This window comes from Nycticebus coucang, chromosome 12 (assembly GCF_027406575.1).
Source record: "Nycticebus coucang isolate mNycCou1 chromosome 12, mNycCou1.pri, whole genome shotgun sequence".
In the NCBI taxonomy this organism is placed as follows: domain Eukaryota; kingdom Metazoa; phylum Chordata; class Mammalia; order Primates; family Lorisidae; genus Nycticebus; species Nycticebus coucang.
Window position 1 is genome coordinate 109,023,051 of NC_069791.1, and position 21,389 is coordinate 109,044,439.

Here is a 21,389-nt window from a genome sequence, read left to right on the forward strand (position 1 = left end):
AAATCTCCGTAAGGTGGAGTATTGTGGAAGTTGGCAAGGCTTATGGAGATAAATTGTGGTCTTGCCCCTAGCACACAAGATCCAATTCAGAGCCTGTATATATACTCCATGCGAATTCCCTTCATCATATGCATGGTAATCCAGAGATGAAGAACCTGACAGACTACCACCAACACCCACCAAGATACCCATGTTCCACAGTGGAATTTCATGCAGCAAGCTCCTCACTGGCCCACTTTGGAATGTGTTCACAAACTAGCCCACGTGAATAAATGATTACGAGAAGAGAAAAAGGGTCCCATCACAGGCCTTCAAGTTAAACTGACAAGATTCAGAATGTCAACATGCATACTCAGAAGCAAATGTTATACTTTAATAATAAACACAATGACAGAAGCATTCTATTATCCCTCTATTAGCAAATACACAGAACAATAATTACAAAACAGATTTTACTTCAAACCACTGGTTCTTATACCCAGAACATTTATCGGAATTACATGTGGTGGTTAAAAAAATATATTTAAATCCAGGCCTCATACTTGGAGGTTACAATGGGGATCATGACACGAGTATTTTTCATTTATTTATTTTTTTGTAGAGACAGAGTTTCACTTTATCGCCCTAGGTAGAGTGCTGTAGCGTCACAGCTCACAGCAACCTCCAACTCCTGGGCTTAGGCGATTCTCTTGCCTCAGCCTCTGGAGTAGCTGGGATTACAGGCGCCTGCCACAAAGCCCAGCTAGACACCAGTATTTCTAAAAAGCTCTTCAGGTAGCTTGGATGTTACCTCTGGTTCAATCACTGACTTTAGGTAGAATGAGGGACTTTGGGGGATCGTTTAGGGGTGCGGGGAGCTTTTCTTGCAGATTTAGTAGAAGTAGCAAAGACCTTGGCCTCTGGCTTTTTTGGAGTCTGTCTTGGGTCTTTTTTTGTCAGTAAAGGATTTCTTTCCTTCTCTGCCTCTTCTCTCATTTTTGGCTTCTTTCCTGGCGCTTCACACGGGGTCTCAGGCTCTGCAGCTTTCATGGCGTCTGAAGCTGGTAAGGCCTTTCTCTTTTTTAAAGACTTATTTCCTGTGGCATGTTTTTGAGTCTAAGAAAAAGAAGAAAACTTAGAATGGAGGAAAAAAACTCACAAAATTTCAATCTTAATTCAGGGACTTACAGTGAACCCTAAAAGGTAAGCCTAAGCATGATGAAGAAGTGGTTTTACTTTTTTTTTTTTTGTTCTGTTTTTTTTTTTGCCTCACAGATGGTCTAATCTTTCCCTAAGTTGGAGGGTAGGTACTTTTACAAACAATTGTGCACTAGGGGCATAGCTGGGACCCTCTGACCAAATCCTGACTCTTCACCTTCTGCTTCCCTTGCAGGTGACTCAGGGAAGAGGCTCCCCAAACAATGTGTAAAACCAACTGGGGTGCCTCTCAGAAAAACCCATTTCTCCAAGTTAGATTCAGAGGCTTTCTGAAGGGAGTGTTTCACATGCAAGAAATCCTAGGTTTTCCAAGCAACCCAGGTGTCTACTGATGTCAATCAAAGGACAAAAAGCAATGTATGCCTTCCCATAGAGATGTAGGTTTAATTTAAAGACAAATATAGGCTGGGTTTATGCCTGTAATCCTAGCACTTTGGGAGAATAGCTTGAGCTCAGGAGTTCAAGACCAGCCTGAGCAAGAGAGACCCTGTCTCTACTAAAAATAGGAAAACTAGCCAGGTATAGTAGTGCATGCCTGTAGTTCCAGCTACTTGGGATGCTGAAGCAAGAGGATCTTTTAAGCCCAAGAGTTTGAGGTTGCTGTGAGCGATGATGCTAACATACTCTACCCAGGGCCACAGAGTAAGATTATCTCAAAAAACAAACAAAAAATAACCAAACTTTGTGTCTAAGTAAATATAAAGCTATAGGTTTTATTATCATGGAAGATACAAACACCAAAAATAACTCCTTAATAACCCTATCACAGTGTTAATGATCTCTATTATTAACTTTCCCCCATTATTTATGTATTTAAAAGATCTCAGCTAAGCTTTTTCTCTTTAATTTCTAACACATCACTCACCAATCCCACAATAACATATGTAGCTTACTTTTTCTAAAAACAACTATACAGCTTATGTTAATTTCAATTACATAAAAAATTTCAGTAGCACTTTGGGGTTGATTTATTTATTTATTTATAGACAAGAGTCTTACTCTGTCGCCCTTGGCAGAGTGCTGTGGCATCACAGCTAACAGCAACCTCAAACTCTTGGGCTTAAGCAATTTCTTGTCTCAGCCTCCCAAGTAGATGGACCAATGCCCAGCTACTTTTATTTTATTTATTTATTTTTGCAGTTTTTGGCTGGGGCTGGGTTTGAACCCTCCACCTCCGGCATATGGGGCTGGCACCTTATTCCTTTGAGCCACAGGCACCACCCGCCCAGCTACTTTTAGAGAGGAGGTCTTGCTCTGGTTCAGGCTGGTCTTGAACCTGTGAGCTCAGGGAATCCACCCACCTTGGCCTCCCAGAGTGCTAGGATTACAGGCATGAGCCACCTTGCCTGGCCCTACTCTGGGGTCATTTTAGATGATGATTTTAAGAGTCACTATTACCATGAAATATAACATAGTTGTAGTGCCACAACAGCCCAGGGACCAGGCCTCCCACAAATCAAATGCCAAGAGCTTGAAGTTGCTCTGAGCTCCACACCCAGATAAGGTCTGCCCAAAAGGGCAAGCAAGTTTTCTCTGACCACCTGGTGAGAACAACCTCTAGTTTCACAGGGGCTTATTACCTACTTTGTTCAGAGATCCTTCTCCAAGAATTAGAGATATAAGCATGAGTAGAAATGCTATCTAAAAAACAAAAAATAAACTCTGTTCCTTTAAACTATCTCCAAAATGCATTAAGTCAGATTTCTATTAAGGATCATTGGAGGTAGGGTGCTGGAGAAGTTTTGGAGGCAGGATCCAATACCTAAATTTGTTCTGAAAAATAATTAAATTTTTCAAGTTTAATTATGTGCCTATCTAGGGCTCACCTTCAGAAATTAAATTGTATGCCCAAACTTCTACACTGGTCTATTTTTATTTTTCTTTTCCTTTTGGAGATAGGGTTTCATTTTCTAGCCTGGACATGAGGGCAGTGGCATTGTCATAACTCAGTACAACCTCAAACTCCTGGGCTTAAACAATACTCCTACCTCAGCTTCCTGAGTAGTTAGGACTACAATGCTCAGTACCACACCTGTTTTTTTTTTTTTTTTTTTTTTTTTGAGACAGAGCATCATTTATTGCCCTCAGTACAGTGCGGTGGCATCATAGCTGACACCAGCCTCAAACTCTTGGGCTCAAGCAATTCTTTTTTTTTTTTTTTTTTTTGAGACAAAGCCTCAAGCTGTCACCCTGGATAGAGTACTGTAGCATCACAGCTCACAGCAACCTCCAACTCCTGGGCTCAAGCGATTCTCCTGCCTCCGCCTCCCAAGTAGCTGGGACTATAGGCACCCACCACAATGCCTGGCTATTTTTTGGTTGCAGCCATCATTGTTTGGTGGGCCTGCGCTGGATTCAAACCCGCCAGTTCAGGTGTATGTGGCTGGCGCCAAGCGACAAGCAGTTCTCTTGCTTCAGCCTCCTAAGTAGCTGGGACTACAGACTCCCAACATAATGCCCAGCTATTTTGAGAAACGAGGTCTTGTTCTTGCTCAGGCTGGTGTTGAACTTGTGAGCTCAAGCAATTCACCTGCCTTGGCCTCCTACAGTGCTAGGATTATAGGCTGAGCCACCACACGCCTGATTCATTTTTCCATTTTCTTTTTGTTTTTTGTAGAGATGGGATCTCATTATGTTGTTCAGGCTGGTCTTGAACTCCTGGCCTTAAGCACTCCTCCTGCCTTGGCCTCCGAAAACACTAGAATTACAGGTGTAAGCCACTGCACCTGGCCCTGGTCTGCTTTTCAAATCCATAAACAATGTTCTTAAAATTACAAATGTGGCCCAAAACTCCATTAACTACAAGCTACACAAAAGTTTCTGTTTATTACCCATCACTCCAACAATTAAAAGGGGAAAAGTAGGGCGGCGCCTGTGGCTCAGTCGGTAGGACGCCGGCCCCATAAACCGAGGGTGGCGGGTTCAAACCTGGCCCCGGCTGAACTGCAACCAAAAAATAGCTGGGCGTTGTGGCGGGCGCCTGTAGTCCCAGCTACTCAGGAGGCTGAGGCAAGAGAATCGCTTAAACCCAGGAGTTGGAGGTTGCTGTGAGCTGTGTGATGCCATGGCACTCTACCGAGGGCCATAAAGTGAGACTCTGTCTCTACAAAAATAAAATAAAATAAAATAAAATAAAATAAAATAAAATAAAATAAAAAAAGGGGAAAAGTAAAACAGCAACTATTTACATCATTCTTGGGGTTCACCCTAGTATTTTCGATCACGCAGCATTATACCCCCCTGATGCACAGTGGCCAATGAACCAGTCCTTTAGGAATATTAAATATTAGCAAAAACTACCTCTACATTTTCTTTAGCTGGAGCTGTTCCTATTGGTACCAGCTGTGGAATTTCATCTTCAGAGTCGTTTGTCAATTTAAGTTGGGCTTTTACTCCGCCACGTTTTTTCTTCCCATGTTCTGGGGTCTTCTTTTGGGTTCCAGGTTTCTTCACTGGAGCACCACTTTTAGGTGCTATGTTACCTTTTGTTAAGACTGATGAAGGCTGTTGCTGTATCTTTCTGTTTTTCTTCTTCCATTTTTGTTTTTCAAGACGTCTTCGTTGTGGACTTTTCTTTGTCACCTACCAAAAATGACCATACATAATTTTAGCAGGAAATACTTCTGGGATAAACAAATGGCATAGATTCAGCATTTACAATTCCGATTATTCATAAGATCCCTGAAAGGGCCCTGACCTATACCAAGAACAAACTCCCTCATCAGTCCTTGAACCCAAACCCCACTTTGTTTTCTACTTAGTGCCAAATATGCATTCTATGCTGTTAATTATATATTAGTATTTCAGGATCTGGTTACTGAAGTATGTAGTTAGAAATTTAGTGAAAATCAGTAACATTTATAGATAAGGAATAACCCTGGGCTGGGTGCTGTGGCTCATGTCTGTAATCCCAGCACTTTGGGGTGCCAAGTATGAGGATGGCTTGAGGCCAGGAGTTTGAGACCAGCCTAGGAACTTAGGAAGATCTCTTGTCTACAAAAAATAAAAAATCCAGGTGTGTCAGTACACATTTGTGGTCTCAGCTATTCAGGAAAAGGCAGGAGGATCACTTGAACCAGAAGCTGGAAGCTACAGTGAGCTACCATGGCACCACTATACTACTCCAGCCTGGACAACAAAATGAGACCCTGTCTCTAAAAAAACAAAAAATTCCTGAATTATATGGTATGGCATATGCATTGTATTTCAATAAAGCTGTCACCAGAAAGGGAATCCTAACCATTTGTTTCCTACCTCAGATAGTGGCTAGAAAGTAAAAAACTTATATAGCTAAAGATCTATTTTTGCTATGACAGAGTCCTATCAAATGAAATGTTAACTATTAAATGAAATCATTTAGTGTCCATATTCCATTTTAACCAACAATTCCAACATCTTTAAAATGCCCTTAACTGAATCTGCAGACAAATGACCAGAAAAGTCAGACTTCCTGCTTCCAGTGATATTAATTTATTTTACATACATCTTTTTTGAGATGGGATCCTGCTATGCAGCTCAGGTTGGCCTCAAAGTCTTGGGCTCAAGCGATCCCACCACCTCAGCCTCCTGAGTAGCTAGGCTTATAGGCACAAACCACTGTGCACAGTTAAGTCGATGCTATTTTGGATCACCTTCTTTTCCTTGAAACAGAGTCTCACTTTGTTGCCCTTGATAGAGTGCCGTGGTGTCAGCCCACAGCAACCTCAAGTACTTAGGCTCAAGCGATTTTCTCACCTGAGCCTCCCAAGCAGCTGGCACTACAGGCACCTGCCACAACACCCGGCTATTTTTAGAGAAGGCATCTTACTCTTGCTCAGGCTGGTCTTGAACCCACGAGCTCAGGCAATCCACCTGCCTTGGCCTCCCACAGTGCTAGGATTATAGGCGTGAGCCACCTTGCTCAGCGTATTCACACTAATATTATGTCATATGTAAAGTGGAAACAGTGAACAAAAAAAAGCAAAACTACTGGAAAACTAGTAAAAGATACTTGAAAAGTCAGGCACTGGGGAGGAGGGAAAGAGATGCGGAGTTATGGCGTACAGCATGCCTCTTGGGGGTGGGAACACAATTACAAGAGGGACTTCACCTAATAACTGCAATCAGTGTAACCTAATTCTTTATACCCTCAATGAATCCCAAACAATAAAAAAAAGCCACACATGTCAGTTCTCTTTCTGGGCTGAGTTTACACTCTGGATTATGTGTCTTATCCAGTATTCAATGTTCCTCTTATCATTACATATCACATGTAAAGTCCTAATAGGCACAGCGCGAGGGCATGCGGTACACCTCCTGGGGGGGCACAACTACAGCTCAGACTTTACCTAAGAAACACAATGTAGGGCGGCGCCTGTGGCTCAGTGAGTAGGGCGCCGGCCCCATATGCCGAGGGTGGCGGGTTCAAACCCAGCCCCGGCCAAACTGCAAAATAAAAAAAATAGCCGGGCGTTGTGGCGGGCGCCTGTAGTCCCAGCTGCTTGGGAGGCTGAGGCAAGAGAATGGCTTGGGCCCAGGAGTTGGAGGTTGCTGTGAGCTGTGTGACGCCACGGCACTCTACCAGAGGGCGCTACAGTGAGACTCTGTCTCCACAAAAAAAAAAAAAAAAAAAAGGAAACACAATGTAACCTAATCGTCTGTACCCTCATATTAACCTGAAATAAAAACAAATAAAATTCTACTTACCCTTTTCTTCTTAGGAAGATAATGTTTGGTAGTTTCATCCCAACTGGTGACAAATGAAGAAAAGATGGGGAGGGCAACCGATCTCTCAGTTTTCACAAACATGAGTTTCACACTCTTCCATTTCTGAAACCAAGGAAAAGAGTATCAGATACATATACTTTTCTTTTAAATCAACAATCAATTTGTATACCTACAATACTATACCTCTGGCAATTTCTCTGAAAGCCCTTTGGTGACAGCAATGATGTTTTCAGTGATATGTTCAGTCTGCATTGCAGTGTGACCGATGCGTATAGTGCTGAAATTTAATACAGTATTACATTAAAAGATTTTTTAAAATAAAATTTTCAAAAAAAAAAGCACAGGTGCAAAATCCTAAAGTTTTTTTTTTTTTTTTTTTTTAAGAGTTTTACTTTGTCACCCTTGGTAGAGTGCCATGGCATCACAGCTCACAGCAACCTCAAACTCCTAGGCTTAGGCGATTCTCTTGCCTCAGCTTCCCAAGTAGCTGGGAACACAGGCGCCTGCCACAATGCCGGGCTATTTTTTGTTACAGTTTGGCCAGGGCCAGGTTTGAACCCGCCACCCTCGGTATATGGGGCTGGCTACTGTGGCTCACTGAGCCACAGGTGCTGCCCAATCCTAAAGTTTTTTAAAAGGAACATTAAAATCTTTAGGTTCTAGGGCGGCGCCTGTGGCTCAAGGAGTAGGGCACCGGTCCCATATGCTGGAGGTCGCGGGTTCAAACCTAGCCCCGGCCAAAGAAAAACCACAAAAAAAAAAAAAAAATCTTTAGGTTCTAAATTAATTTGAAAGATGATTATCATCTTTCGTTTTCTAGCAATTTCTTCCATCTGAAATAAAGTGCCCAACTATTGATGGCTAGCACCTGATCATGTGACTCCAGGAGGACTGATGGGTGGGGCCAGAGGAGGTTCAAAGTTCTTCCTAGAAAACACCCAGGTTAGTGAGTGGTCCCCATTCTCAAGCTTTCTATGAGGAATGACCTCCAGGAGAGTCATCTGCGCGCGAGTGCTCTCTCTCTCTAGATCCATTGCCCACCCCCCTCCCACCACCTTTAAAAATCAAAGACTGAGATCTGCCTACTCTGTGCCTGTTACCACTGCCTGCAACCACACGTGTGACTTCCAGATGGAAGGATAGAAAAGACAGAGGAAGGCAGCAGGGAAGAGGGTTGGGGAGGGGGAGAGGGAGAGAGTAAGGGAGAATGGGAATGGGAGGAGGAAGTGGTAGAAGAAAATACTGTAATAGTAGAGGAAAGAATGATTTCGAAGTTTTTTTTCCTTAGTTGTCTGCAACTTTGGCTTTGGAAAAACTTCACGGTATTGTATTTTCTCCTAAGTACTCACTGATTACATGTACCAGGCCTTGGATTCTCTAACCACTTTCATGAGGCACTGCTTTGATGTCAGCCTGAAATAAAGGAGCAGGGGCTCATACAACCACCACCTCTTCTCAGCTATTCATCACACCCAATTAAGGGGCTTCCCACCTACAGGCAGACAACAACATCACAACACACACTCCAGAGTCCACCTGCTTTGCTCAACCATAACCCACTCTGCCCTCCCTAGCGACACTCTGCTGGGGTCTCGCCTTCCTGGTAGCCAGAGCTATGAAATCTGTGGTCCTGTGTTCTGCTGTGTGTGACCACTTGGGTATACATGAGCTTCAGGGGTATAGACTATCTATCTCTAAGTGAAAGGACTGTTCTCTGCAGATTTGCTCACTGGCAACTACCCATCCCCAGAAGGACACCATAGTCAGTTATTTTATAAAACGTATTTCAGGTATGTTTAAAACTTGCTCTAGCTCCCCAAGCAGGCACATTGCCAAGCATTCAAACTTAACCCATTCTGTTGTCCTAATAAAATAGCCTGAGCAGCATTCTCTTAGAAGCCATCAAGTACTACTAAAAGGTCTGTTATCTACCACTAGGTGTGGGGACTCCACCTAACTCAATATCCTGGGTAAGATTTTATCAATGTGACAACACAAAAGCACCAGTCAGTCTGATGAACACTGATAACATTTAATAAGAATTAAACCAAGACTGAGGCAGATCTTCACTTTAAAGAATATGTGCAGACAACAACCAAAGCAAATAGACAACCTACACGATGGGAAAGGATATTTGCTTATTTTGAATCAGACAAAAGCTTGATAACTAGCATCTACAGAGAACTCAAATTAATTTACATGAAAAAAGCCAGCAATCCCATATATCAATGGGCAAGAGACATGAATAGAACCTTCTCTAAAGAACACAAATGGCTAACAAAAAGGAAAAAATGTTCATCATCCCTATCTATTAGAGAAATGCAAAGCAAAAGCACCCTGAGATATCATCTAACCCTAGAGAGAATGGAGAATGGCCCACATCACAAAATCTCAAAACTGCAGATGCTGGCGTGGATGTAGAGAGAAGGGAACACTTTTACACTGCTGGTGGGACTGCAAACTAGTACAACCTTTCTGGAAGGAAGTATGGAGAAACCTCAAAGAACTCAAGCTAGACCTCCCATTTGATCCTGCAATCCCATTATTAGGCATCTACCCAGAAGGAAAAAAATCCTATCATAAAGACACTTGCACTAGACTATTTATTGCAGCTCAATTTACAATGGCCAAAATGTGGAAACAGCCTAAATGCCCACCAACCCAGGAATGGATTGACAAGCTGTGGTATATGTACACCATGGAATACTATTCAGCCATTAAAAAAAAATGGAGACCTTACAACCTTTGTATTAACTTGGATGGAAGCGGAAGACATTATTCTTAGCAAAGCATCACAAGAATGGGGAAGCATGAATCCTATGTACCCAATTTTGATATGAGGACAATTAATGACAATTAAGGTCGTGGTGGGGGTGGGGGAAGGGGAGAGCAGAGAGAAAGGAAAAGGGAGGGGTGGGGAAAGGAAGAGCAGAGAGGGAAGGAAGGGGGTTGGGTGGGGCCTTGGTGTGTACCACAACTTTTGGGGGCAAGACACGATTCCAAGAGGGACTTTGCCTAACAAATGCAATCAGTATAATCTGGTTTATTGTATCCTCAATGAATCCCCAACAATGTAAAAAAAAAAAGAATGATATGGTGTCAGCTTGATGCCTGTAGCTCAAGTGGCTAGGGCACCAGCCACATACACTATAGAGCTGGCAGGTTTGAGGCCCAGGCTAGCCTGGGCCCGCCGAACAACAATGACAATTACAACCAATCAAAAAAAAAAGCCAGGGCGGTGCCTGTGGCTCAAAGGGATAGGGCGCCAGTCCCATATGCTGGAGGTAGTGGGTTCAAACCCAGCCTCAGCCAAAAACCACAAAAAAAAAAGCCAGGTGTTGTGGCGGGCGCCTGTAGTCCCAGCTACTTGGGAGGCTGAGGCAAGAAAATCACTTAAGCCCAACAGTTTGAGGCTGCTGTGAGCTGTGATGCCACAGTACTCTACCTAGGTTGACATAGTGAGACTGGGTCTCAAAAACAACAAACGAACACACAAAAGAATGGTTTGGCGCCTTTAAAGGATGATCTAAAAATCCAGAACCACAAATACTAATGTTCCCTAAACATTAATCTTACTCTATTTGCTTTCCTTACCATCTGGAACTACCCGGTCTAATATAGTAACCAGCCACCAATGCCTAGTTAAACTAATTGATATAAAAAGTTCAGTTCCAGCTCATCCCCCCACCCCCGCCAGCACAGTGATTATGGTACCAGTCACACTCAGCAAGGCTGGCAGGTTCAAACCCAGCCCAGGCCAGCTAAACAACGATGACAACTGCAACAAAAAAACAGCCGGGCGTGGTGGCAGACACCTGTAGTCCCAGCTACTTGGGAAGCTGAGGCAAGAGAATCGTTTAAGCCTAAGAGTTTGAAGGTTGCTGTGATGTGAACTCTGTCTCAAAAAAAAAAAAAAAAAAAAAAAAAAAAAAATCCAGTTCCTCAGACACAGTAGCCACATTTCAAGTGCTTAATAGCCACAGATCACTAGTGCCTACTGAACGAGACAGCACAAATAGACCACTTCATCATAGAAAGTCCTATTGGATTAACAAATTGTGGTATATGTACACCATGGAATATTATGTAGCCTTAAAGAAAGATGGAGACTTTACCTCTTTCATGTCTACATGGATGGAACTGGAACATATTCTTCTTAGCAAAGTATCTCAAGAATGGAAGAAAAAGTATCCAATGTACTCAGCCCTACTATGAAAAACCAATTTATAGCTTTCGTATGAAAGCTATAACTCAATTATAGCCCAAGAATATGGGAAAAGGGAAGAGGGAGGGGAGGGGATGAGGGAGGATGGGTGTAGGGAGGGTAATTGATGGGACCACACCTACCGTGCATCTTGTAAGGGTACAAGTGAAATTTACTAAATGTAGAATATAAATGTCTTAACACAATAAGAAAATGCTGTAAAGGCTATGTTAACCAGTTTGATGAAAATATTTCAACTTGTATATACATTGTACCCCATGATTGCACTGATGTACACAGCTATGATTTAAAAAAAAAAAAAAAAGGAAGTCCCTACTGGATAGCACTGTGCTGGAGAATGGAAGACTTCTATGCATTGGATTTTAGTTTTAACCGAAGGATCTGGTTTCATTACCATTAACTTTTAAAAACGTTTATAAAGTCATTAAATACACAGTAAGAGAGGCACACACGAGTTCTTTTTACCTACTTGCAAGAACCACTTTTAGAGATGTTTAAGACTGTTCCACCTATAGATTCATTGATCTCTGTTGATAAATTCTTGGTTAGAAGATTCACAGATACTGGAACTCTATAAAAAAGATACAGGTATTCAGAGCACAATGCCAATACACATATAAATTTCATGCCGCTGAAGCCCAATCATTGCTAAGAAACTTACTTCTTTCTTTGATAGAAATGTCTCCCAATGTGTGTGGGTAAAAGCCTCCGAATTCTAGCATCAGTAAGGAAAAAGTCAAAACTACTCATAAGGCGGAGCTTGGCTTCATAGGGTTTATATTCCTTTTTTAAAGTTTGGAGTGGTATAATCTAGAAAACACAAAGGAGAAGTAAAAATAAAAAGCTGAGAAGAACAAGGAAAAGAAATACTTAGGCAACAATTTGTATTTGGATTCAAAAATGTCCTAAATCCGTGCCCCTCATAGTTTGGTGAACGTGTGAATACCTAAAACATGCCAGGCACTCTGGTACGTGCTAGGGACACTAACACAAATGAGAAAGCACCCCAGCTATTGGATCCGGGGATAATAAAGACAAGTGTATCAACTACAAAACAGGGTGGGTCAGAGGCAAACAAAAGATGCTCTGCAAGCACAGAGGAATGACTTGAGTAACTTTTTCCTGTGAGACCTAAGTAATTGGTGTACACATTTATTTATTTATTTTGACACAGTCTTACTCTGTTGTTCTGGTAGAGTGCCGTGGTGTCAGACTAGCTCACAGCAATCTTCAACCTTAAACTCCCAGGTTCAAACAATCCTGTGCCTCAGTCTCCTGCACAGCTGGGACTACAGTGCTGGCCCCAATACCTGACTAGTTTTTTTCTATTGAGTTCAAATAATCTTTTTGCTTCAGCCTCTTGGAGTGTTAGGATTACAGGTATGAGCCATGGGTGCCTGGTCATGTTAGGTCAAGAAACCATAACAGCTCCTTTATCATAGGCAAGATAAAATACACTCTGCCTAAAGCTACCAAGAATTAAATTAAAGAGAAGAAAGTACTAGGAAATTTAGCAATGTATTTATTACTTATTTCAACCGAATTAAATCTTCTAAGTAACCTGAAAGTATCAACCAGCCTACCCGAGATATGGTTTTAATGCCATGCTTGTTCAAAAGCTTTCTATAGAAACGTTCTGTCTGTTCAGGAGTTTTATTGGGCTCATCCTTGGTAAATAAACAGATTTCTTCTAAATCTGATCGAATACCATGAGGCAAGGGCCTGTAAAATAAATGAGAAGGAACCAAGGAGGAAAACATTATTTCTGATGGTATGTATGTTTACATTACAAAGAATACAATAAATTTACTGTTACTTTAATAATCTTCATTTGTGCTATTTAAGCAAACACTGTACGAAGAACATTTATTACGAGTCTTCCATAATACAGACATGAAATTTAAGATTCAAGTACATCACAAATACCAGAGACCCAAATAACAATTAACACTTGGGATATAACGAGAATTAAAATATAAACAAAGACACTTGAACTTTTTTTTTCTTTTTGAGACAGAGTTTCAGTATGTCACCCTCGGTAGAGAGCCGTGGCATCACAGTTCACAGCAACCTCAAACTCTTGGGCTTATGTGATTCTCTTGCCTCAGCCTCTCAGTAGCTGGGACTACAGGCGCCCACATTAACAGCTGGCTATTTTTTGTTGTTGTCATTGTTGTTTAGCTGGCCCGGGCCCAGTTCGAACTGCCAGCCTTGGTATATGTAACTGGCGCTGTAACTATTGTGCTATGGGCGCTGAGCCGAATTCTTTTTTTTTTTTTTTTCTTTTTGAGACAGAGTTTTAGTTTGTCACTGTTGATAAAGTACCATGGCAGCATAGCAACCTGAAACTCTTGGGCTCAAGAGATCCTTTTGCCTCAGCCTCCCTAGTAACTGGGCCTAGAAGTGCCTGCCCCAATGCTCTGCTATTTTTAGAGACTGGGTCCCACTCTAGCTCAGGCTGGGGCTATTTTTAGAGATGGGGTCTCACTCTAGGTCAAGTGGGTCTCCAACACTTGAGCTCAGGCCATCCATCCACTTCAGCCTCCCAGAGCGCTAGGAGTATAGGTGTGAGCCACTTGCATATGTAATTTATTATTATATGTTACTCTACACATATACTCTAATGTGCTAGAATAATCTAGCTTCATCAGAACATTCTTAGTTCAGAACTTTACCTTCTGGAAAACTCTTAGCTCCACAAACAATGTAACCCTCAAGAGTTGAAAGAGAAAACATGGAGTAAATCAACAGGAATTAGCAAGGATATATTATTATGCCAAGTATTAAAAAAAAAAAAGTTTAACTCATTTCTTAGGCCCACATTCATCTCTAAAGAATTTCCTTAGTTTACGAAAAGCATCACACAGTAACATAACTGGCCAAATGAGACAGTAAGTACTGCAAAGCTGGTAAGTAACAGAAATCATAAAGAGGTGAGCAAACAGGAGAATACTGAAGAGAAGAAGGCTTTCTAGAAAGAGTAAGTGGTGTGGAATAAAGAATGCAAGTAGAAAATGCAAAGCAATGAATAAAGCAATGTGGATGGAGCAAGTCTGCAAAGATCAGTTAAGAGAATCTGACAGCTCGGCGCCTATAGCACAGTGGTTACAGCACCAGCCATAAACACAGAAGTTGGTGGGTTCAAATGCAGCCCGGGCCAGCTAACCAACAATGACAACAAAAAACAGCTGGGAGTTGTGGTGGGTGCCTATACTCCCAGCTACTTGGGAGGCTGAGGCAAGAGAATCGCTTAAGCCCAAGAGTTTGAGGTTGCTGTGAGCTGTGACACCACCTTACTCTACAGAGGGCAACATAATGAGAGTCTGTCTCAAAAAAAAAAAAAAGAAAAGAAAAAGAGAGAATCTGAGAATCAAAGTGTCTTTCCAAACTCTAACCATTCCATCTTCCTTCTTTTATGTCGAAAAGAAACCCAAATAAGGTATCCATCCTACACACCTTAAGTAGACTGGCTTTTTGACAGGAAATCAGTAGACAGGCAGAGTTGCCAGATACTAAATTTGAGTTGCAGATCAGCCACGAATCCTTTTTTTAGTGTAAGTAGGTCCCAAATATTACATAGGACCTAATTATATGAAAAAATTATTTTTCTATTTGCCAAACCTGGCAATTCCAGAGAGGATATCTCTGACCTAAGACTTCTAACACTAGGAAATCATAATTATCTTGAGTTTCTTTTCCATAGAAAGTAGTTCACTGCCAAGTTTTTGTCTGTGTATAAGAAAGTCTGGGCCCTCAGGAACTTTGGGTTGACACAAAAATATATCCTACTAAAAAAAAATGCTATTTAATTTGTTTTACCTTTGTTCCCTCAAACTCTAGGTTTTTGATTCAACAGACGTGATTATAGGTTAACTGTCCACCAAGCCTTCAGAAAACCGGTGAAATTTCTAGAAAAATTGTAGTATCTTTGAATTCCTATTGATTCTTTTAAGCGCAGTTTTACTTCATTTCAGGCTTTTGAGTTTACAAAGTTTCCACTAGAAAGTAAGGTCCAATTGTGAAAGTTATATGGAATGAATAAGCAGATAAAAATAGCGAAGGTAGAAAATCACTACTTACAATCTGACCCTCAGTTCTTTACTTGGAATTTTCCATAATATCACCATTAAAAATAAATTTTCATTCTCATTCAAAAGGAATCCATTATTGTTTTTCCTGGACTTGCAATGTGCCAAGAGAGCTTCCACTGCCTTTCTAATCTGCAAAGTGGAGATATACAAGTAAGTTAAATGTTCTCAATCTAATTTAGCATCAGTTCTTCCCGTATCTTTTTTTGTTTTGCTCCAACTTCTATTTTAAGAGGCTACCTCCATGACTGTTATCTATTAGGATCCTGAAGTATATATTCAGAAAAACGTAAAAAATTCATCAAAAACGCGCTTACGTACCCGCTTCTAAGACTGTCTACAAAAAGGGGCCTCTTCCACAGGAAAGAATTAGTCAGATGGAAACATGCTCCTCTTGCTGATAATAAGGGAGGCAGTAATCCCAGGAAACGTACGCAACTAACTGCAACCAGCATTTACTGCGTATTTGCCGTGTTCCAGGCCCCTGGGCAAAACGCTTTACAAGCATTCCACCTTCCGATCCTGGCGAGCGGAAGAGCCCGTTTCAAATAAGAGGGAACAGCCCAGCAAAATCAAGTGACTTGGCCACAGTAGGGATGCAAAGTCAGGTCGACCTCACCCCAGAGCCCCGAGTTACAGCCAGGCCCTACGACTGAGGGAAGCAGGCGCCTACCCGCTGTGGCGCGCGGCCAGCGGGCGACTTTCTCGGAGCCTCGGCGGAGTCTACAGAGGCGCCAAGTCTGTCCTCCCGTTCTCAGCCGCTTATCCGGCACCCCGGCGCGTCACAAGGTCACGGTCACCCTGCTCCCAAAGCAAACCTTCCCCAGGCGCCACTCACTTGATTTTTGTCTAGCTGTTCCTCTGCGCTCGGAGCCTCTGGAATTGAGGTGAAAGCTGCAGTCGCTTCTGTGCTTGGCGGCGGCGTGGAGGGTGAGTCCTCCATTTCGCTTTCACCTCGTGCAGGATTCGGACACAGGACCCCGTAGTTGGACCTTTGTGCGCATGCGCGAGCAAGGCCCGGAGCAGGAAGCTAGGAGGCGGGGACCGGTTCTTCATGCGTCATTTCCGGGAGAAGGCGGAGTTCGCGCGCCGGACATCGTGCAGTAGTAGTTGCGCGGGAGCAAGCAAACTGACTTACTCTTCCGGGTTCCTCTCGGAGTGTGTTGTTCTTCGAAGCATTCCATCTCTTTCTGCTCTGCTCCAGCTTTCCAAGAGCCTCAGGGAGTAAACAGGGTACACGTCTCACTCCTACACAAAAGAGGTCGAGAAAGCGCCTTGAGACGGGAGGAGAGCGCTGTCTGGCGGTTCGGTGGGGTCCGCTGCACTCCATGGCCTCCGCCTCGGGGCTGGCCGCGCGGGGCCGTGGGAGGAGCGCGGAATCCCGGGCCCGCCTCCCACCTGCTGGTGATTTCGGACTGGTGGGGATTGACCAGGCACGAGGAACACCAGGCGCGTTGTTAAAAGATGGAACGGACCCGGTCTCGTCAGTTGCTTCTGGTCTCCCAGGGAGGCAGGAGGTAAGATCCTATACACATAAGCGTGGAGGCTGGATAACCGACAGATGGAAGAATAGGGTAGAATGTCTCCCACCCCTTTCACCACCTCCCACGGTGAACTGCGGTTACCACTATGTCTTGGAACCTTTTGGAAATGTTCTAGGCGTGTTTAGGATGGGTGGGTTTTTAATTTTCTTTCTTTTTTTTCTTTTTTAAGACACAAATGGTAGCCCAGTATACCCACTCTTCTGCACCTTTCCTGTTCTGTGTCTTGGCAATTGTTCCAAGTCAGTACATGAAGCTTCTGCCTCATCTTTGCAAATGGCTGTGTGGCATTTCATCATGTAATTACACGACAGTTATTTGACAGCACTCAGGATTGTTGAGGTCTTTTTGCAATTAGCTATGTAAATTTTTCTGAGATGAAAGAATGGGAGTAGGAGTCTTTACATGTCACTTGTTTTCAAAAAGTGCCCCTTCCATGAAAGGATGCTGCTGATGTTTGATAATGGCCTCGTCTTCAATTAACTTGCAGAAGTGTTCTTAAATCCTTGGCACCTACTTCCACTGGTCTGTTCTAGGATCTACTATAAGATGGAATTTGTTTTAGCACAATGTCATGAATTGTTACATTGGGCTTCATGTATCAGTGTTTTCTAGTATTCTTAAAAAGGGTATGGGGGCTCTCAGATACTTTGTCACCTGAATTCAAGTTTGAGAACCAGATTTCTAGGCCACAGAGACAATACATTCAGGTGAAAGAGCACCAGTGGTTGGTGTTTTGAAGCAGTAAGTGGCTGGAGCAGGGATGAATGGAGGGAGGAATGGAGATGACACTAGCAAAATGGATAAAGAATTAATTCATTATCAAGCTGAGGGTTTGTACTTTGGAGAAAGCATGAAGCTGTAAAGTTTTTGAACTGGTGGTGTGAAAGAAGAGAAGGTAGTGATGGATTATGCTCTACAGAAGTTCATTTTGTTTCAGCATTGTAGTTTTATAGATGTGCCCAATGACTTCTTTGATGTTTCTTTGATGCTTCTCTTAGTTGATGTAGTTTCTTCATTTTCCCTTGCCTTGAGTTTGAACTGGACTTAGGTGTCTTGCTTTTATCACATAGAATATAGCAGAAGTGATAAGATGTCATTCTTAAAGTAGGTTATAAAAAGACTGGTTTCCACCTTCAATGTTTTTTTTCTTACTCAGTTTACTTCTCTCCTCATCACTTGTGAGGCAGCCCTGGAGAAAGGGAAGCCAGCTGCCATGTTGTGAGGACACTTCAGGCAGCCACATGAGTGAGATTAGAAGTGGATCCTTCCCCAGTGGAACTTTGAGATGACTGTAAACTCCTCAGAGACCGTGAGCCAGAACCATCTAGCTATGCTGCTCCCAGGACTCCTGATACAAAAACTGTGAGATAGTAAATGTTATTTTAAGCCACAACATTGAAGTAATCTGTTTGTCTATAACCAGTAGATAATAGAGATTTGTACATCTTCTACCTTCATATGTATTCATCTGTTTTTACTTAAAGACTTAACCCTCAACAAGTCCCACTGTGATAAACTCACCACCTCTCCTTCAGACCTGCTCCTCCTCTTGTGTTTCCTGCTTCCATCATTGGTACCTAGCCAAATATGGGAGTTATCTGGAACTTGTTCCTCTCAATCCCCAAATACTGTCATTAATGAAGTCTTGTTTATTCCTTTTAAATATGTATTTTATTTAAGTCTTTTTATACCCACCACATTGTACAGGCCATTATCATGTTTTGGTTTTCTTGCCTAGATTACTTCAACAGCCTCCTAATTTGTCTTCCCATCTCCAGTTTTACATCTTATTATAATCCACTCGCTACCCTTCAGTTCCAGTGATCTTTGTAAAATGTAAATCTGATCATATCAGGCTGGATGAGGGTGGCTGTAATCCTGATATGGAATACACACCTATAATCCTAGCACTCTAGAAGGCCAAGGCTGGTGGATTACTTGAGCTAGGGAGTTTGAGACCATCCTGAGCAAGAGCAAGACTTCATCTCTAAAAACGGTGAGGCCTCAGCCTCCCAGGTGTTGTGCTTGTGAGGCTGAGGCAAGAGGATCACTTGAGCCTAGGAGTTTGAGGTTGCCCTGAGCTATGATGACATGGTACTCTACCAAGGGTGACAAAATGAGACTCTGTCTCAAAAAGCAAAAAAAAAAACTGATTATATCATACTGATCATGTTTAACCACCTATTGTCATTAGGATGAAGTATATATTTCTATTTTATTTTATTTTTAAATCATAACTGTGTACATTAGTGTGATCATGGGTCACCATACACTGGTTTTATAGACCATTTGACATATTTTCATCACACTGGTTAACATAGCCTTCCTGACATTTTCTTAGTTACTGTGTTAAGACATTTATATTCTACATTTACTAAGTTTCACATGTACCCTTGTAAGATGCACCGTAGGTGTAATCCCACCAATCACCTTCCCTCCGCCCATCCTCCCCCCTTCCTCTCGTCCCTCTCCCCCTTCCCCATATTCTTAGGTTATAACTGGGTTATAGCTTTCATATGAAAGCCATAAATTAGTTTCATAGTAGGGCTAAGTACATTGGATACTTTTTCTTCCATTCTTGAGATACTTTATTAAGAAGACTATGTTCCATGTAAACATGGAAAAGTGGTAAAGTCTCCATAGGATGAAGTATATATTTCTTTTCTTTTTTATTTTTTTTAAGTATATATTTCTTAATTTGCCATATATATATAATTCCACTTTGCATCTCTTGTCAGGTGTCCTGTTTAGTTTAACATTTGTTCTGGAATAAAGTATTCCAGTTTTGGGTGGCGTCTGTGGCTCGGTGGGTAGGGTGTTGGCCCCATATACCGAGGGTGGCGGGTTCAAACCTAGCCCTGGCCAAACTACAACAAAAAAATAGCCAGGTGTTGTGGGCACCTGTAGTTCCAGCTACTCGAGAGGCTGAGGCAAGAGAATCGCCTAAGCCCAGGAGTTGGAGGTTGCTGTGAGCTGTGACGTCATGCACTCTACCAAGGGTGACAAAGTGAGACTCTGTCTCTAAAAAAAGGGGGGGGATAAAGTATTCCAGTTTGAAAGACAGATCATATGGTCACCCTCAACAGGCTACAAACTCTTCATGTGGTCCTTCCCTTAATACCTCCCTATCTTCTACCCCTTCAGTCTTCAGGTACTAGGTTCAACTCTGTAGTTTCTCCTTAACTTCCAATAGGCTGGTACTTCTTCCTGGAGCCCTACACTTTCCTTCACTGCCCACACCCCCATCCCCACATACATTAACTCATCCTTGTGATTTTTGCTTCAGGTTACTTCTGGAACATTATATGTTAGGCTGTCCTGCCCTCCTGCCTTAAAACATTTATATTTTTCCTACCATAATCGACTCTCCCATGTGATAGGGTGATAGCAATGCGGACAGGCCAGTCATAGTGGCTCACACCTGTAATCCTAGCACTCTGGGAGGCCGCAGCAGGTGGATTGCTTGAGGTCAGCAGTTCTTGATTAGCCTGAGAGTGAGACTTCTATCTCTACTAAAAATAGAAAAAACTAGCAGGGCATTGGGATGGGTGCCTGTGGACCCTACTACTTGGGAGGCTGAGGCAGGAAGATCTCTTAAGCCCAGGAGTCTGAGGTTGCTGTGAGCTAGGCTGACACTAGGCAGTCTAGCCTGAGCAACAGAGTGACAGTTTATCTCACAAAAAAAAAAAAAAAAAAAAGACTTAAACTGAGATGTCAGATTACTCCCAAATTCCGAGAACTTAGAAAACTGGGCAGATAGGTAGTACACATACTACTAGAACTTGGGAAGAAAGGAGGAGCAGCAGAGGGAAACAGTGAAATTCCTTTTTTTCTTTGCCGGAGCAATAGATAACGAGCAGAGATTCCTTTTCAGTAAAATCATGCACTACATAATTATTGGTCTTTTGGAACAAACTAACTTGGAAATCTAATTCATATTATTTTGTTAAATTTTACCCCAATAGTCTGAGGGAAATGTTTCATTCATGAATAACTTTTTTTGTTTTGTTTTGAGACAGAGTCTCAAGCTGTTTCCCTGGATAGAGTGCTATAGCATTACAGCTCACAGCAACCTCCAACTCTTGGGCTTAAGCAATTCTCTTGCCTCAGCCTCCCAAGTAGCTGGGACTAGAGGTGCCCACCACAACGCCTTAATATCTATAAATTTTAGACAGACTCTTCTTATTAAATTGCATTATTTATGCCTATCTCCTTTATTCTCTAAAAATAACAAACTTTTAAAATCACTATAGTGGCTTGGTGCTTGTAGCTCAGCGGCTAGGGTGCCAGCCACATACACTGGAGCTGGTGGGTTTCAATCCAGCCTTGGCCAGCCAAACAACAATGACAACAACGACGACGACAACAAAAATAGCCAGGTGTTGTGGTAGGCGCCTGTAGTCCCAGCCACTAGGGAGCCTGAGGCAAGAGAATCCCTTCAGCCAAAGGGCTGGAGGTTGCTGTGAGCTGTGACACCAAGGTACTCTACGGAGGGCAACGTGGTGACACTCTGTCTAAAATAAATAAATAAATAAAATAATAATAATAAAATCACTATAGTAATTGCCAAAATAAATGCAGTGTTTGTAAAGGAATAATATATAAGTAGTCATAGAAGATTGAGCTAAG

The 21,389-nt window shown here is 42.3% G+C and overlaps 1 protein-coding gene and 1 long non-coding RNA gene across 2 annotated transcripts; one reads left to right on the forward strand and one right to left on the reverse strand.

The window, feature by feature from the left end:
• Positions 1 to 576: 576 nt before the first annotated feature.
• On the reverse strand, positions 577 to 16,231 carry RSL1D1 (ribosomal L1 domain containing 1). Its single transcript, XM_053557188.1, has 9 exons — positions 16,055 to 16,231; positions 15,209 to 15,348; positions 12,712 to 12,850; positions 11,790 to 11,938; positions 11,598 to 11,699; positions 7,087 to 7,180; positions 6,883 to 7,005; positions 4,498 to 4,779; positions 577 to 1,095 (listed from the first exon to the last, which is right to left on the reverse strand). The coding sequence occupies exons 1-9, from the start codon at positions 16,157 to 16,159 to the stop codon at positions 811 to 813; spliced, it is 1,419 nt and encodes a 472-aa protein (XP_053413163.1). The 5' UTR covers positions 16,160 to 16,231; the 3' UTR covers positions 577 to 810.
• An 86-nt stretch (positions 16,232 to 16,317) lies between these two features.
• LOC128562332 (uncharacterized) lies at positions 16,318 to 21,118 on the forward strand. Its single transcript, XR_008373407.1, has 2 exons — positions 16,318 to 16,733; positions 17,917 to 21,118. It is a non-coding gene; the product is annotated as an uncharacterized LOC128562332 (long non-coding RNA).
• The last annotated feature ends 271 nt before the right edge of the window (positions 21,119 to 21,389 follow it).

Bases quoted from the DNA above. Each gene is read 5' to 3' on its own strand.
- RSL1D1 (XM_053557188.1), bottom strand. From the start codon at position 16,159: ATGGAGGACTCACCCTCCACGCCGCCGCCAAGCACAGAAGCGACTGCA. The intron at 15,349-16,054 runs GTGAGTGGCGCC...TCCACTTTGCAG, and splicing joins AACAGCTAGACAAAAATCAA to ATTAGAAAGGCAGTGGAAGC. The intron at 12,851-15,208 runs GTAAGTAGTGAT...TTTATTTTACAG, and splicing joins AAAGAACTGAGGGTCAGATT to GCCCTTGCCTCATGGTATTC.